This window comes from Pterocles gutturalis, unplaced genomic scaffold (assembly GCF_000699245.1).
Source record: "Pterocles gutturalis isolate BGI_N339 unplaced genomic scaffold, ASM69924v1 scaffold18090, whole genome shotgun sequence".
Lineage (NCBI taxonomy): Eukaryota > Metazoa > Chordata > Aves > Pterocliformes > Pteroclidae > Pterocles > Pterocles gutturalis.
In genome coordinates this window covers 1-18,564 of record NW_010146222.1, presented here as the reverse complement: position 1 = coordinate 18,564, position 18,564 = coordinate 1, and the positions used below count along the sequence as shown (strand labels likewise).

General features: G+C 37.3%; 1 protein-coding gene across 1 annotated transcript in view; it reads right to left on the bottom strand.

Moving 5' to 3' along the window:
- Window positions 1-17,234, bottom strand: part of PPP2R3B (protein phosphatase 2, regulatory subunit B'', beta) — a 51,496-nt gene extending 34,262 nt beyond the window's left edge. Inside the window, exon 1 of the mRNA XM_010085665.1 lies at window positions 16,887-17,234. Coding sequence (XP_010083967.1) covers window positions 16,887-17,234 — 348 coding nt within the window. The remainder of the gene's footprint in view (window positions 1-16,886) is intronic.
- Window positions 17,235-18,564: the final 1,330 nt, after the last annotated feature.

Here is an 18,564-nt window from a genome sequence, read left to right as displayed (position 1 = left end):
TTCTACAAAAGCTCTAAGCAGTCTAATTTCAACAGGAAATTTCTTCAATGATAATGGAGATGATGAATAACTTATTTGAAATGCACCTAACCCATGAGGACAACTTGAAATTAAAATACAGTCTCAGGCAAAGATGTCTATCTTCTTCTATGCCAACAGTTATCAGCACTCATATTTTGGCTTTTTATTTTCAAAAATATCTCCTTAAAATCATGAAGTGAAGTACCATCTAAAAAAGGAACCTCAGATAAAATACTTTATATCAAATTGAGCCAAGACAGACATTAGATTTTAGTTTTATACGCCTATTAAATCTGTTTTGCATACAGAATTTTGTCTGTAATATAATTTGTGGTTTAACATACATTATTCTACAATTGTCATTTACCAAAGAAGTGCAAGTCTGGTTAAAATGAAAAATATTTATTCGTTGTCTGCATTGTAAGTTTATAGCCAGAAGCATGCTAAAACAGCAAAAACCCTGCAGATCAGAGAAGCTGTTTTCTAAAGTACTTAGTTGCTTGTAGAGATGTGTTACCGTATTACATTGAAATGTTTCCTAGCTCAACATAAAAAAGCACTGTAAAAGTGCAAATGATTCAACTATCATCCAATGAAAGGCAGATCAAGTTAAGTAGCAGCAAACAAGGTAACAGCCTGTTTGTTTACAACAGGATGCCATGACTAGCCCAACCTTGCCTCATGGTTCTGAAGTGCCTAAATATTAAACCCATAGTGCTACTTTTAGGTCATTAAGCTAGTATTTTATTTTCCTGCTGTCTCTAGTCAACGTTTCCCTCTCTGCCTCCAGTTCAGCACAAAAGATTAAAGTTGTAAAATCCTTTCATTCACAAGTTTATGCTGAATGGCATAAAACAGCAGGGTCAGCACTTGCATTCTACTTTGCACAAAGGAATAAACATTGCTTATATAGCTCAGCTGAAATAAATTTGAAATAATAATATAGAAGACAGAAGGGTAACACATTTTTAGGGTAACAGGGCTCTATGGCCCTCACTTGAAGGCCACCTGAAAGGGACACTAATTCACTGAATTCAAAATTAAGTAGCAGGCTATATTTAGAATTATTTTAAAAGCCAGAAATACTAAGTTACATCTTTATTCAACTGCTAAACATTCCTTAATTAAAAAGGGTAAAAAAAAAACCTCACACATACCATCACTGATATACCTTTAGTACATGAATTCGAAGTGAGGGTGAGATAAGGACAAAGTGCATGCTTTCACATGCCACCAAAAGCCTTAAAGTTAAGCATGTTCAAGGAAATACAAACTTCCAGTTTCTCCAACAAAACAGTTGTACACTTTTTCTCCCTCCCAAAAGATATCTTTGAACATTGACTCTGCAAGTAGTTTTCCTACTAATTAAGTTTCAAATGCTTCTATTCTCAATTATGAGCTCACTTTAAAATGGTGGATTTAACTCACTGCTGCAAAACAGTGAAGAGGCACATGTGCGAACCATGTAGCGACAACTGATCTCTTATCCAAATACAACGACCAAAATAATCTAAAGGAATTCAGGATCATCAGGTAAGTATGAAAGCACCTTTTAACATATTATTTTTGCATTAGTAAAGTTACAGCCTATTTCAGTGTATTTTATATACCCAGTTTCAGTAAAAGGTAAACTAAAAGCCCTGGGGAAATACATGCAGATTATGATTAGGCAGATTAAGGAAAAGAGTCTTTAAAAGTCTGACAGTATTAAGCACACCAACTTTCCACTGCGTATGCCTCTGTGCAAACATCGTAGTTTATCTATGCTACATGCTTCAGTAAACTCTTTTTGTTTGCAGAAAACTACCTATAGTCTTCTAAAACACAGAAAAATCATTATATGGAACAGTATCAAAATCTTCCTAGCTGAGGAAGAAGTCGCAAGTATTTCCTGCAATTTGCGTGGTTGTGAAGGTACAAGTGACAACAGTAACTTAATTGCATAAGAACTGAAAGACAAACCTGGACCTGCTGAAAAGCTTTGAGTCTCTTCTTGAATCTAGAAGGTAAAACAAAATCGCATCCTCGAGCTAGCAATGCCAGCTCCTTTCTTAGGTCAGGATCTTGCCGCAAAGAAATCTCCTTTATCCTCATGCTTTCGGATTTCATATAACGCGTCTGTGTGCCCCTCCAGGCACTTGAGTTCCAGTAAATAGCAGAGCTGTTGTATTATCACACAGTGCCACTTGAAGCAGCAGCTGCGCCCGAGTTCTGTGATATTATAAGAGACTCAGCTCAACTTCGCCTGCTCCATACATTAAAGGGAACTTGGCTGCAATCGCAAAAACAGATTGGAAAGTCACTTTGGGAGCCTGCCCTTTCGTACATGCATTCCAAAGTCTAAATGGGACAGTATGGAAAAAAACAAACCTGTTTGGAGGAGCATCTATAAAGCAGCTTCCAATTTTAAAAAAGCAAGCCTTACAGGAATGCAGAGAGGCCAGCCGTGGTCATTTTGTAGCTTCCTCCTCCTCCCATCCCCCTCAGCTTTTCCTTCTGTCACAAAACACTCACTGTCTAGCTTCAATGAAGTACCCCACCGAAGGATAAGGCTTATTACACAGCAATTAGATTCCTTTTTAACTCTTCAGTCCTTTAGCAGGAACCCTGTTACACTGGGAAAACAGAGGCAATGACAGAAAAAGCTGCAGACAGACTTTCAGAGTGGCTCAGTTTCTGAAATAGATCTTTTTGCATTCATCTGGATCTAAGGTACTGCATCACAAGAATCTAATCATACAAGTAAGGCAGAAAGCAGTAGCAGAAATGAGGCAAATGTTACCACCACTAAATGCTGCTTTAAATGTTTTACAGAAAAGCTACATTAGAAATATGAATAATGTAACAAAATCTGAAAAAAGTTGTTTTTTTTTTTCTTAAACAGGAGTTTTCTAAACATTAACATCCACATACTAGATTGCATACCCGTCATATTTCAGTAGCACTAAAGTTAGAGTTAGCTACCACTCTATTTTCAGTTTAGTGAATCTCAAATACATTTTACAGGGGAGAGACCATGTTTTAGTACACAACAATCTTCTTCCCAGAAACCAAACTCTGATAAATTTTAGTGGAAATGAAGGTGACCTTCTGGCCTTCCTCCTTTATGATTTTAGGTACATTAATTGATAACTGGTGAAGTTTTAACTTCTTAAATAGGTATACTCTTACCACAGCAATCTTTAGGAAATACTAGTATTTTGATGAAGCTTTTTTCAAATATCACCATTACAGCTATGGATATGGCAACTTTTGCAATTCCAGTTCAAGCTGTGAATGCTCTTAGCACCCCCAAATTCTCTAAGATGTTGGTATGTTGCTCATTTATTATCTGTACCTTGTTATGCACAAGTTTAGTTACTAACAGCATAAAAGGGAAGACCTGGCCAGTCTTACTCTGCTTTCATCCCTCATGCTTTAAATAAGGCCACTTTCTTGATTACCAAAGATGTTTTAGTGCTTCTTGGGCTGTGTACAACTCTTTCACCACTAAGTTCAAGATTTATCTTGCTGGGCTGCATTATTTTACCCCCACACCATGTTATCGATAATCCTTAGCCCTATTAATCCATTCATAGCCATGCTGTCATGTAACAATATATTAAAACCCTACAGTAAATATACTTGTAAGATTAAGAAAAGGAAACTATGAAAAAAGTACTAGTGAAACATATGTGAAACATGTCTTAAGTGGATCCTTTTTAGTTTATCACACACTATTAGAAAGTAAATTATGACAAAAAGACTGGTTTTTTGTTTTTAAATTTAGCGTCCAGTTTTCCCCACCTGCTTCTTTATTGCAACTCGTTATGAAGATATTTATTTCTTTCGGAAATGGGAGAACAAGAAAGGAATTGACAAGGCAAGAGTCAGACATGTTGTGGTTGGCATGACCAGACTATCAAACTGCACTGAGCAAACCTGGCTGTCACTCACTGTCTTTTAGGAAGATTGAATCAACTAACCTGTGGTAACCCTTGGGCCACAGGGAAGCCAGCAGGGAGCTGGGCACACAGCACAAAACAGCAGCATGCCTGGAACTTGAGATGAAGGACTGAGGTGTTAGAGTAGGAGAAGAATCCTACTCTGGCAACAGAAACTCATTCCAGACCCAAGATGCTCAGGGAAGGTCAGGGAGGTTGTATTGCAAGGCAGACTGCATTTCAGGTTAGGCAAAACAGGCCTCAAAGTAAGGAAAGGTATCTTCTCACCTAAAGTGCTTTCTGTTTTCACCATTTTAACCAGATGATGCACTCCCATTCACTACTACATTAAGTCTTGTTTGAGGTGGCTGTAGTACATCATTAAGATGACTGCCACACAGAGAGCTAAGCTAAAAGACTGGAGCTCCAGCTCACCCAAACCTGCTGAAGGAGCCTCAGCAAGAAATCAGTGTTCTGAATTCCATGTTGGAAAGAGTTACATATTTCCCTCCCTTTTTTGTTTTTCTTCAAATGGAGCTCAAAGTGCATTACCACTTAACCAGCATATTATATTCAGTATTTTGAACATTGTATTTTTTGCATATTACTTCACTGCCTCAGGTAGATATTAAGTCAACCCCATTGTTAGCCTAATACTGTTTTAGCACTATTGTCACTACTCTGGTTTCAAACCTGGTGGTCATTTATCTGCTGCATGCAGTAGAGTTGTCAAAAGTCTGCAAGTTGCAATATATGAAGGCTCTACGTGCAGCTGAGCATTTAGTTGTAACACATTGTGATAGGTAAGTACACAGGCAGCTATTAACCACCTCCTTTTCACCATCTGGATGGAAACAGGTTTTGTATTGCCACATTTAAGGAGATAGAAGCATTTATAAAGCAACATGGTCAAGAACCCCCCAAGACCTGTTTTAACCTTTTCAGCCATAAATTAGCCACAGGGGAAGAGGAAAGTCAGATTCCATTCCAATTGAACTAGGAGTGCTCAGGCGTAGTGTTACATTTATTCTAAATCTGAATTATCTCCAGTGAAAGCTATGGCAAAATCCTTTCCTGGGTGAAGGGCTGGATGCCAGCCATGAAGCTGTTCAAGTATGCTGGCAGCTTATTATTAGCTAGATAAACAGAGGGGAAGATGCATGCTCAGAGCTTCCTTCCAAAGCTAAAGATACACACTATGAATGGATCTGACTCAAGGGACGGTGGCTAAAGAGTTTACCACTTTAACAGAGATTGAACATACACAATAGCAGTGTAATATTTATGTGGCTTTAACATAAAAGTATTCAAGTGACACAAAGATAAGGATCACTAATATTTTGGGTAATGTGGAAGAAGTAGAAACCTGAAGAATTACTAAAAAAAACTTAAGCATTTGCCTACAAAAATGCAGTTTCTTGGCAGAAGCAGATACTGACAGTAGATTTAAAGTCTTAAGAGATTATGGGGAACTCACCTCAAGTTTTTGGAAAAGAAAGCATCCAAGCATTACAGGAAGCTTCCAAGAAAATGAGTTAACATGTAATAAGATGCATTTAGCCATACAGACCCCTAAGTTGCTGGGGTCCAGTCTTCAACCCAGGAACACGTGAGCCGAGATGACAGAAAGCCTTTTAGGCCTCTGGAGACAGTTTAAATAAGGGTGAATGAGCAAGTCCAATAGCAATAGTGTGCAACTTAATAGAATCTATCAGCCTGAAACACTTCAGAAATTAGAGTGGCTCCTGGGTGAACTGTGGAAAGAGAACTCTCATATCTCCACAACAGTCAACTAAAGGGTTATGCAACTAGAGTAACCCCTTCTAAAAGTAACCGATTAGTGAGAGGCAGAAGAGAGCAGTTAAGAGAAGATAACTAAGGCAAGGTAGCATCTTTATCAGTACAGAAAAAAGATGAAACAGCATGAAGATATATTTCAGATGTTTAAAGTGGAAAAAAAGGCATTATAGCCTTTTCAGGAAGATACATTTAAAAATTAGTCAGCAGCTAATGATGCTAAATAAAACACAGCTACTATGAGGCAGGAAAGACAAAGAAGAAATTATATAAATATACTAGAAGACAGACAAACAAAAGCAACAATTCTCTGCTAGACTAGGAAAGCAAGCAAACAAGACAAAGAGCCCTGAAATGCTGCATTCATTTTTTTTCTCAGTCTTCACAAAAGATTGTGACTATACTATCACCATTATTTATTATTATCAAGAGTTATTTCTAGACCAGATAGTCCATTCTTGGCCTCTGATCTGCTGAAAGATGTTCGAACTAGATATGCCCCATTAGTTGCACCATTATTAGACATTTGATTGATATTTGGTTCCCAACTCAGACCAAAGCTCCACAGTTAGACTGAACTTCTAACAAACCTAACCCAATTTCTGCAAAATGTGTTGCATAATAGTAGATGCAAACAACATCGCACTTCAGTCAACACAATGCTCATTGAGTAGATGCATTATTTACACTAGTCTGGAAATCTGTAAACTGCAGAACAGTGGTAGCCTGTGGATCATTGTTGTAACAGCAATTCTCAAGGCGTTGAGTAAAAACTAGGGGACAAGATTAGAAGGCAACGTCCATCTCAATCAGATTTGAGTTTGACATACAAAGTGAGAAAATAAAACTTAAGCAGGCCTGGTAACATTTGCAGTACCTTTCTGCTTAACACTATATATAGCAAAGTCCAGTGTTCACACAGCCTAAATAAATGAACAAAGAATGATAGTGCTTCTCTTTGGAAAGAATCCTAAAACTCCCTCTCAAATCCTCAAAAAGGCTCTTGCAGGGGAAAACCTCTTTATAGCAATGGACTGAAGTCTCAGTTGTCCAAGGGTGTTATTTTACATTACTATGAGCGTTAAAGAAAACGTTCCCTTCTCAGGAGACTACAGTATGTAGCAAGACTTACTGACCTTGAATTTTAGTAGAGCAGGTACTGTAAAACAGGAAATGTCTAGAGAATGGGAAAATATAAGAATGAATAGGAAGCAGCAAAGAGAATTCTATTTTTTATCCATATAATTGCCTAAGCAATCAAGAATATTAACATATATTGACAACCCACTAATACTGATTTTTCTGCATTGAATTCACAAATATTGACTTTTATTTTCATTTCTGAAAACTCCTGACTCTGTCCTGAAATAGGGATGCACAAGGTTGAAACTTATAGATAAAGAAAGGGATTTATGAGATCCGAAATAATCAGTCTTCTCAGTTCTTCAGACACTTATCTAACTTGATTCTTGCTAGTAACTTCCCATTTCTAACTGTTCTGTATGGTTAGAGAACAAGATGGCAATGCACTTGTGAGCTAAACAGAATAACAACTCTAACTCTCCTTTGGATGAGAGTCACCCCTTTTCAGCAGTACACTGACAAAAGCCAAGGTAGAAGAAACCTACAATGTCTAGATCACAGAAGGAATCAAGTTATTAGGCTCATACCCAGCTACCAGCCACTCAAACGGATTGCTTCAAAGATATTAATAGCGTTTTGAGTATGGTGTGCTAAACCAAGGAACCACTAGATGTTGTCACTGTGTAGTTAAGAAATCTGCCTTCACAGGGAGAAACTGATCCTTTGGCTATGGAAAGAGGTTCCTGTGAATCTGTATCTAGATGCATATTTTTCTTTTGGAGGATGCAATGCCTCCTCCATGGAGCACGCAGACAATAAAAAACATGGAAGTCTTGCATGTGCATGCCTTCTCTAATGATTATGTAAATTTTCCAGTACTCTTGGATTAGACAGAGCAATGCCTGAAGGTTCTTCCCACAGTTGCTGGGAGAATCCAGAATTTTTAGGAGGCGAGGCAGTGAATAAAAGACACTGCTTAGACCTGAGTTATACAGTCATGTTGGTAGCCCAGGAAGGACAGGCTGATCAGATTCTCTGCGCATTACGAAAAGAATGCCATGTATGTACACCACGCCATGGGCTGTTATCAGATTATAAGCAAGATAAGATACATGTCACCTTGCTATGATTACACTGCCTGGACTCCAAAGACATAGCATGGGCCTTTTTAGATTGCTAACTGCATCTGGCAGACTAACTTCAGCAAGCATCAGCAATAGAGACTATAAAACTGAAGCCTGACAGTTAATGGATGGTTTATATTCCTTACAGAAAAATTCTCATCTCCTCTGCCATCTTCAGAAAACACAATCAGTTTACATTTTATTTATTTTTGTTTGGCATAAACAGAGTTTTAACGGAAATAGGATGGTGCTCTACAGATGGAACCTATTTACTATTCATGATCTTCAGATTATGTTATTCATCTGATCATGAAAACCAGGTACACTCAAATTTGTGCTGCTGAGGTGGCTATTAAACAGAGAAAGACACAAGCAAAATATCTAGTAAGGATTATACAAATTAAAGTCACACTTGTGCTAATACGATGCTGGCTTTTTATATTTTAGATGAACCATGATGCTACAGAGAGTATCCACAGAGGAAGCTACAGTGCACAACACGTACATTCATAATTTCACCAAGGTAAGCCTCTGAATAGCAGAATAAGTTGAAATGAAAAATCAGTATAGGCTGATTCAGAATGTCACTGAGATTTTCCTACAGGAGACAGCAGTTTTTATAACAGAGTCTGCTGTTATACATCATGCAACTTTTCAAAGTCACACAGGCCATTTTGGATATTCAGTAATTTCTGGATTGGTATTATTTACCTTTGTCACCTTAATTTATAACTGTCCAGCAAATTATTTAAACATTGCACCAGCTGTTTAGTACTTAATCATTTTGACACGAACTGAATTTTCAATTAATCCTTTCAAATACACGTTTGTATCTTAGAATTTCAATATTTCCAAAACTAGAACAATCGGTATATGAAAGTACCAACACTACTTTCATTCCAGCGTCACAGACTAACACAACATGTAATTTAGTCCCTGAAATCACAAGACAATAATTTTGTGTCAGTAACAGCTACAAGGACAGCTTATTTTGTGCTTTCACTTGAGATTTCCTTCCCCAAAGATCTTAAAGCAAAACTAACAAATGGGGAAGCTTACTATACAGACCTTGCTCTAAAAGAGAGTCAGCAAAATTGCAAATTGTACTTCACCAACCAACAATGAGATTTCTGGTAGAACTCCTGCAGAGACTTACTCTTGAACTAACACTACAGTGTTGATCATGAATCAGTATGAAATCATTGCTGATACAGGAAACGGAGAAGCAACAGAAACTATACTGTTTTCTACAGAGCAAAATTAAAAGTCATGCACTTCTGAACTTGCAAGCAGGCTACAGTGATATATAACAAAGCAAAGAAAGAAGGCAGAGCAAAGCAGCTGGTCATTGGTAACCAAGTGAACTTCAGCTTTCAGTATGATAAGTAAAAGACAGCCATTACACATGAAGAAATAAGACTAAAGTCAGAAGACAACTTACAGATATATAACACCACAAATACATTGCTGGAACAGCAACAGTACTCTTGACTAGCAATTTCCTCCATTCTCCATCACTCGAAGTCTTGATGTGAAGTCCTGATGTAAATTTTTTCAAACATTCTGGAAGATTTTTCTAAAATACTAATCTTAAATTTGTTACTTGATAAATCAACAAGCAGTCAAAAATTTAGGAAGTATTCTTTAGTGTGTTAACGGGAAGTAAGACAACAAAATTGATGATCTTTCGTTTAAAATCTTCAGTTACAACAAAAGACTTATAAAAAGTATTTGCTGTAAATGATGACTATTCATGAATACTACTAGTAGCCAGAAGACAAATCTAGCCCATTAAGTGCTTTCAACATTACTTTATTTCAAATGGTTTGCTTTATTTCTTAGTCAATGAAGTATGCCACAAAGATTAAGATATTTACGATGTATCAGTAATGATCACATCTAGCAGAAATGTTTACAAAATCTGGGATATTAACTGTTTATCGATACAAAACTAGCTTCTAAAGGAATAAAACTGTTTAGAACTCTTCTCCTGGTTCTGCTGAATTCTAAAACCAGATCAAGACAAGCCATTTCATAAGTTCTACAAGCCTTGTTTTGTCAAGATAATATCATGAAGGTCCAATTGAACCTTGTTCATGGTGGGCACATTCATGACTCCATTTTATAGATATTTTGCAATGTTTCCCTTGTCACACACTCATAAGATCTTTCCCTGCATTCTCCTTGCATATAGAGTTCTACAAATGCTGTGACAGTCTCCCTGTAATCTTCCAACTTGTCTCATTTGTTGCCTGAAATCAGACAGTTTCTACTAAGATGTGCATAGAGCAAATACGTAAGGCTTTTCCATATGAAGCAAAACTGAGCAGTACACGAGGTTATTTAAGCACATATCCCAACACCTTGAGAGCCCATTAACCCTGCAAGTACTTGTGGTGAAGAAATGGTACATGGGTGGCTCTACAGTTTCTAGCTTATATATATATATATTTTTGCTATGCAAAAGGGGCACATCTAACATGAAGTACCAGAACACACTTTTAAAACATTTCTTGATCACTGGTTAGTTTTCTATGGACCCATTTAAAGCTGTATCTGTTGCTTGCAGAATACAAACTAATCTTCTATCAAGACATTAGTACCATCTGGTTACCTTGAAGACAAGAACACAACACTAATATAACCCAACATAAAGGAGTTATTTACATGTTATGCCACAGTTAGCACATTAAATTTAGTAACCATTTGTGGTGGACCTCAGAAAACAACAGGAGCACTTAACTGGTATCTTCTTGAATCAACGCAACTACTTAAGTTGCCTAACGTTCATTGATTTTTTTTCAAGACAGTTGTGCGTGGAAGCCTCTAAATTTGCAAGACTCTGCCACGTAATATTACCATTGGTATTTTGTAGATTTTTCTCATAACATTGCTTGCTGAAAAATTCCATGCAGTCATTGACTAGGTCTATCAGTGGACAAACTAGTTCACTGGATGAACTGCATTAATCGTTTTGTACTAAAGTAAGCCCATACATACTTTCGGCCTCAAGTTTGTTTCTTGCTGACGGAATAAGTGTAGGGCATATGTAGAGGTTCTCAAAAAATATAAGACAGGTTCTCAAACATCCTTGAATGAAAAAAAGAAAGATATTTCCTCTGCATCAATATCTAATTTCCTCCCAGACTGACCATCTGTTAAAAGAATTAACTGTTTAAATGACTGATGTAAAGCTATAATTAAGATTAAATGTTTTGAAAGACAGGGCAGAGAGAAGCAACTGGAAGTAATGATCTCATACAGCTATCAACTTTTTTTTTTGTTTAAGTGACAGTTACTCATACAGAAAAGAGTGCCTGTGATTAATAAATTTCATTTAAGTATTTGAATCTGTCCTGTGCCGAGATTCAGGTGAATTTTAAATTTGAAAAAAGCCACTTATAATTCTGAAATCAATTTTTCAGCACTAGAAATGCCAAACCTCTTAAGACTGGATGCAGCATATAAGAAATATTTATGAGTTTCCAGTAGGACAGAAATATCTTCTCTTTCAAGTGCAACTGCCACTTTGAAAGAGAACAAAAGATCACTGTTTCTTCTAACAAAGCACAATGTGTAAACAGAATTAATACCACTGCTAAGAAAAGTGTAACATTTACATCCCAGGGTACAAGATGCAGTCAGAATAAAGAGCACTACCAAAAAGCTACAACAGTGAATAACTTTTAGTTTGTCATTTATGCATAAAATGAATAGCTGGTTCTGTAATCAGGATAATGATTCTTCTATTCCAAGCTATTCAGTACAGCAAAGCTGAAGAAGAATAACACAACATACTACCAGTGCTGCTTATGCTGGCTACTATTATTTCACCACACTTGAAACTAATGATGATTTTCTAGGAACACCTATAGCTGCACTCTTCCAGACCTTAATATGAACTTCTGGCTGTCCTTCCTTTGTTAACACCATAGAAGGACCTTTATTATGAACACATTTGTGCTGACATCTGTCATACTACCCTGTTATCATCATAAAAGTACATCAGTTTGATACCAGGTTATTTACAGTCTGCCTTTTAAGTCACGGGCTTGAGTTGGAAGCCAAGTCCACCATCCTCCCCACTTAGTGATGGGACGTGGCACTGTTAACACTAGCTTTGCATAACACAGTTAGGGAGCGTATGTGCTAGACCACACTCAGTCCTGCACAGCACAGTCTGGTGTGCAGTGCAATGCTAATACACCTTATGCAACCCAGACTTAGCAGCTAACACTGCTTCTAGTATTAAGGCATACTAGGTAGCTGTTCAGATGCAGACAACATACAAGACTAGACACTTGAAATGTCAAGGCTGACATCAAAGCTTAATAACTACTTAAATGAAAAGCTGGCAGGATTCAAACACTCAAACTCCTCTTACTTTTCTGATGTTTTATGAACGTAGTTTCTCTCCTTGCTAGTAGAACGTGGTCCCCCAAAAACCTTACAGCACACCTGCAGGACATGGAGATAGTCCACCACTGGTATAAAGGACACAGGTCTAAGCCTGGCTACCCTTTAACTCAAATCCTCAGAACTCATTTGTTTCAAAAAGCAACTTGTAAGTGTTACTATGCTCAAACTTCAGCCAACGGTAAGCGGTTTTGTTCTAGTCTCCCTTTAAACTGAAATGGGTTCTAGTAGTACCACTCCATTTGAATCAACTAACTGGTAACAAAAACTTGGCAAGAATGGTAGTGATGAAAAAAACTATGCAGCAATATAGTAAAGTAGTAAAAAAATTACAAATTACAGAAATACCAGACAATGAGCTTTAATAATTGTCACAGGATAACAAGCAGGAACACTATTCTTATGAAGCAAAGGATATACAGAAACCAATACAAGAAGCACCTTTATATCAAAGGTTGACCCTGCAGAGAAATGGAAAATAACTTTGAAATACTTCAGATCATATCACATTCTCTCTGCACCACCACCCCCCAAAATGCCCATAGGGAATTCTGTGAATTGTTTCCCCAGATGCCTTGCACACCAGCTGGTTAGGATTAAGCATCTTGCCTGCGGCATCTTTTAGGCCTTGAGGCCTGGCATTTTTAACAATGTGATAAACAGTGTACAATTGTGTATACTCCATATGTTTAAGATAATACAGAGTGCCAGAAACACTGTTAAATCCATGTACAGTAGTGATAAGGATTAGAAGAAAGCTGCAGCAGCTATTCAAGTTTGAAAGTTACAGTTCTAGAATTTCCTTTCTTTATAACAATATACTCATACAATATTCAAGACTTAAATGTTGAGATTTTTCTATGCCTCTGACTTTGTTATTTTAATACATTTAGTATATACAAACCACAAGCCTACTTGCAGAATATTAAATGCTAGCGAGCATAACAAAGATGACCAGAACTTTGCAATTACAGTGTTTGGATGCATTCACGACCTTACTGTGAATACCACCATGAAGGGAAGCACCTCCCATAAAGGAAAAAAAAAAACACCACACCAAATCCCTAAACACTGTTTTGTTTTCACTTGCACCAAAACACACTATAAGATTCATTTTCATAGTAGAGTTCTGTCTAGATTTCAAAATGTGCATGTGGATTAAACCAACAATTTATTCTGAATTAGGGTTTTTCCAGAACCTGGCTTTAAGTAGTGCCCTGGCCATATGAACAAATTCCTGTTTGAAGCACCTCAGTTTTTTGTTCATCTTTAAGATAAAGACCACACAGGTTCCTTCATTATCTTGAGAACGTACTCTGGACTCGCTAATCAGCGGAGGGCTTCAAGTATCTTGAAAGACAGCAAACTCTACTCTGACAAGACATTAGTGTTTCAGCAAGAACACATGGCAACTTCTGAATTTTGGATAAAAATATAACCCTCAAATTTCAATTACAAGCTAACCTCTGAAAAAGAGAAAAGATCTCCTTGAATACAATAGCTGCCAGCTAAAGTACTTTTAATGCTGTTTTACAGTGCCCATCAGAACACCAACTTGTTCAAGGTGTGGAAGATTAAATATCCAATTAGTTTCAAGACTGGTCTTCCAAGAATGCTTCCCATTTTGCAAAACACATTTTTGTAACAAGTACCTGAGGATGACAGTTTTTTGTTATTGGCTTTATTGTTTGGTGTCCTTCAAAAAAGTTGCAAGAACATTTTAAGAAACAGGAAAAGGCATATAGCAACCTTACCCATAATCAAATACAATGATTCAGCTCAGTGATACTGAAAATGTATCCTGCCAAAATGAGTTTACAGCTTGTACACTGCATTATGAGAATGCCCGTATACAGTATGAGAGAGTTTAATAAAAAGATGCCTATGTTGACTTACATAGTCGTCAAAGAAATAATTCTCCAGCTCTTTATGGCTGGACATAAAAGCCCTTTCCTAATACCACCCTCAGGCACACAGAGTTAAGCACATTAATTTTTACCATTTTCTAGGACTGCTATTTATAATTTGAATCTGTATTACTGGACCGAAAGTACAAGCTTTCTGTTTCAAGCAGCTATCTGAAACATTTCCTTGCATTTATAGAAACAAGATGAGGACCTCAAACTTACTTAAACTCAAATGAGGTAGGTAAAACCATTGTGGCTGTATTTGTGAACCATGATTAAGTGCACAAAACCAGATATATTACTTTTGACACTGCAGCAAGCAGTTTACAGATGTACAAGAAGGAACAGTGGTATATATAATGCATAATAACAAAGACACAAATACATTTCTTATTGCATGGAAACTTACTCCTGCATAACTCATTGGAAAAAAACACCAACCTAACCCTCTAGGTTCTCTCTCAGCATTATACAAACAATTCCAATTAAGAATGTTACTCTTCATCAATCTCTTCTAGTTCTTTATGTCATCTACTTAAAGCAATCAGCCAAGACACATGAAGAGATATTACAGCACACAAGTTAGCGACCAAGTGCATTAAGTAACTGTAGCTTTTAACAGAACCTCTCCCTTTGTTTGCTTTTATCTGATACAAGAGTAAACTGAGTATCTGCTGACTTTCTACATTTCACTAGAACAGGAAATATAACAGTGTGAACATAAAGAAAAAAAAGTAAATGAATTGTCATGCCTGCCATCTGGCTAGTAATTACACATAAAATACCAGTCCCTATAGTTATAAAGTCAATCTAGACAAAGTTTATACTGGAAGTGTGATGTCTTAAAACTAAGAAGTAGAGACTCCAAGTTGTCAAGCTAGATTTGAAAATTAATATTTATGAAAGCAAGGCAACACTTCAGATTAAATGTTTTAGTGCAAAATAGTAGTCACGTCGTTACCCCTGTGGGTCAAAAGGTACCTTCAATACCCATAACAGAGAAGTAACCAATATTCTTAAACATCCTCAGCTCTAAGCTTTCTACCCTTACCAACTTGAGAAGGCTTCCCCAGGACATCGGGAGGTTTGGACAGTGTATTGAGTGAGACACCAAAGTACACAGAGTGATGGGAGTGATGACCACTTACAACTTACCTGTATTAGTAAATGATATAAACTTATTTATAGTCCTATAGCAGAAGCAGCATGCTTCTGCATTACTCTTAACAAATCCTTTGATATAAGGCAGATCATATATGCAATGCTTAGTTTTGTCAGTCACCACATGATTTTCTATCCAGTTTTGTTTTTTACAATTTATGAAAAGGGCTACAAATTAGATTGAACTGAACTGCAAGTTTAAAGAAAAAAAATCTCAAGTTGAGGGCAGCGCTGTCATTCTTGCATAGAGCGCATTGTCTATTACAAATCAAGACTTTCTCAGAAAGGAAGCATTGAGTGTACCATGCAGTACCAAAACAATTACTTTGTTAATATGCAGTGGAGCCAAATCTGAGTCTTGTACTAACAACAGTGCCTGGTATCATTACACAAAGGAATATTTGCAGTCAAGGCAGCATGTTACAAAAAATAACACTGCAAACAAACACAGGGACTCACAGTTATCCACAATTAGATTGCAGTTAGCAGTGGAAGGGCCTGTTATTGAAAGCATGGCATCTGAACCATCAACACCTGGTTTGGGTTACCTCTGGCAAAAGTAAGTTAATTACACAAGAGGTATCCAGCAACTGTCATCTATTCAGTAAACTAAACAGCCTTTGTAAACTACCACATCTGACAGAATGCTAGATTTTTCTTTTAATATGAAGTGTGAAGCATATTTCACAAATGACACCAGGTTAGTCATGGCTATCTGTCCAAGTTCTGGCTTTTACAATTATTTCTCTTTCATTCTCCAACTCTAAATATGGGTCTTCCCCCACACTAGACACTGCCCAGTGGACACAAGGACATTATTGAAAACTACTTTTTTATTATTTCTAGCTTTTCTACCACTTCTAGTTTGTTCATGCCTGTTAAGAAATACAGATAAGACGCAAGAATACAGATATTAGCCCTAACCTTATTCCATAGGAGAGGCAATACTTCAGAAAGCAAGAACCCTTTGTTTTCACTTTATCTATGCTGCAACCACTGAAGCAAACAACGTGTAAAATGCTTGCAACACAGATCAGTATTGCATGTTGTTTGAAATTACAGTTCAAAACGAGGGCAGATATACCAAATCTAACAAGCTGTATTTGGCATTTTTAAGATGCCTTCCCCTCTACAGTTTTAAAGAACAAGGGCAATATTGCTCTTGACAGAAAAATTATTGGAAATAGAAAACAATTTTTTGGGTCAGGCATTTATGGATTACAAGAAGCAACAGAGCTGCAAGGAGCTAAGACAGCCTTCTGGAAGTTTAGGCCGTCTAGCCATCAGCACTGACGACACACAAACATTGACATTTACGTTCAGTGCTGCGGCTTCACTCCACTTCCAACGCCTCCTGTGGCAAAACTAATTACTTGCATAATTTGCCAACACCACAAACACAAAATTCACTTCTGCTTCAACAAATAGGTCTAATAAGTAGGAAACAAACTTACTACTCTGGTTCCCGAGGATCGACGTGCTGCTCTAGCATTAGAAATGTTCCTTGAGCTGGCTGGAGTTGCCAACGGAAGAGTAGTAGAAAGTTGAGGAGGACTGAGAGACATCAAAGGCAATCTGGTATCTCCTAATATGCATTGCTTGGAATTGGAACTTTTATTAGCAAACCTCTCACTTTTACCATTTGCTGAATCTCCATTACCAATATGCATTTTCTCCTCATTCTTAATTCTTCTCAAGCAGTCCTTTAGTGTCAGCTGAGTTGCAGGCTGACTTAACCAGCACAAAAAGAGTTCATCCACCTTCATTTTTGGTACAGGTTGCAAAACTTTCCCAGGTGACATTTCTACCAGTTTCCCTTTTTGTTGGATCAAATTCAAAATAAAGGTTTGACAATCATCTGCTTATTCCACTTGACTTTTTCAGTGTTCCACAGACTCCAGGGTTCCTGTTAAGAAAAATACTAGTATTCAGTCTTACAGTTTTAACAAAGTGTTGATGTTTATTCCCTCAATATACCAACAGGTGTTGTGAGATACATGCTAACATGTGACTACAATAATTTACAGCCATTTTCTAAGAATAAGCCATTAATCAGAGTCAAATCCAGAGGTTAATTTCTTTTAAAAGCATACTGTGGAAATGATGGAGACTGGAGAAAAAGAAACTGCACTCAGACTCTCTCAAAGAGCTAAGAAATGCTCTCTAAAAACATGTATTAAAATACATATTTATTATGACAAATAGCCTTAAAAAGACTTATAATTGAACCTGCTAAGAACTGAATGCCTAAGCAGTTTATGCAGAGCTTTGGTGATAGTACAATTAAGATTTAAGAAGGAAGCCTTTCAGTCAAGAGATTCAGAGCTAAGACTGACGGTTCAATTTTCATTCTGAAGTCTGTGCATCTGATTTAAAATCTTTCATTGCATATTGCACTGCAAGATACATTCCCACGAGTGATGCCCAGCTGAATTCCCAAAGACTCTTCCTCAGGATTTGATTTGCCTGCCCACTTGGTATCACACAGTCATTTGATATTTTAAGAACGGATCTACCTGATATTCATTTTTACAGTTTTTTTTTTTTAAGCCAACATTACTCAAGAATTAGGATAGTACAATTTCAGGTTCAGTTGCTCACCTGAAACAAAGAGAACACCTTTTTTTTAGAGAGCGAGAGGACTAGAGCTAAATACAGAGAATAGAATCCAAGCTACTATCATCATCCCCACAATCAAATTACTTGGTGACCTAGTACAGTTTAAAGCCTGTGCTTCCTCCTCTTTTTTGTGGGTTCTTTTAAGCCTTTATCAATATTTGGTCCGTATGTAGAAGGCAATAAAGATAAGGCTTCTTCAGCAAAGTATTTGCCTAAAACAAGCAATTGAACACCTACCAACTCAATGCGCTATTAGAATCAAAGCTCAGTACTCATCCCACAGCAGAATTACAAACCTTATAATACTGAACCACCTTATTTTTTTTTTTAAACCGCTATGTTCAATCACTTCACAGTTAAGTTACTCCGCCACTGAAACCGGGGATCACATTATTCCACTACTTTTTCACACTAACGCTCTTACAGCAGGGCTCACGGCTGTGCCGGGACTCGGGCAGCCCTGGGCGGGGCCGAGAGCGCGCGATGCTGCCCCCCAGCACCAGCGGCCGCCCT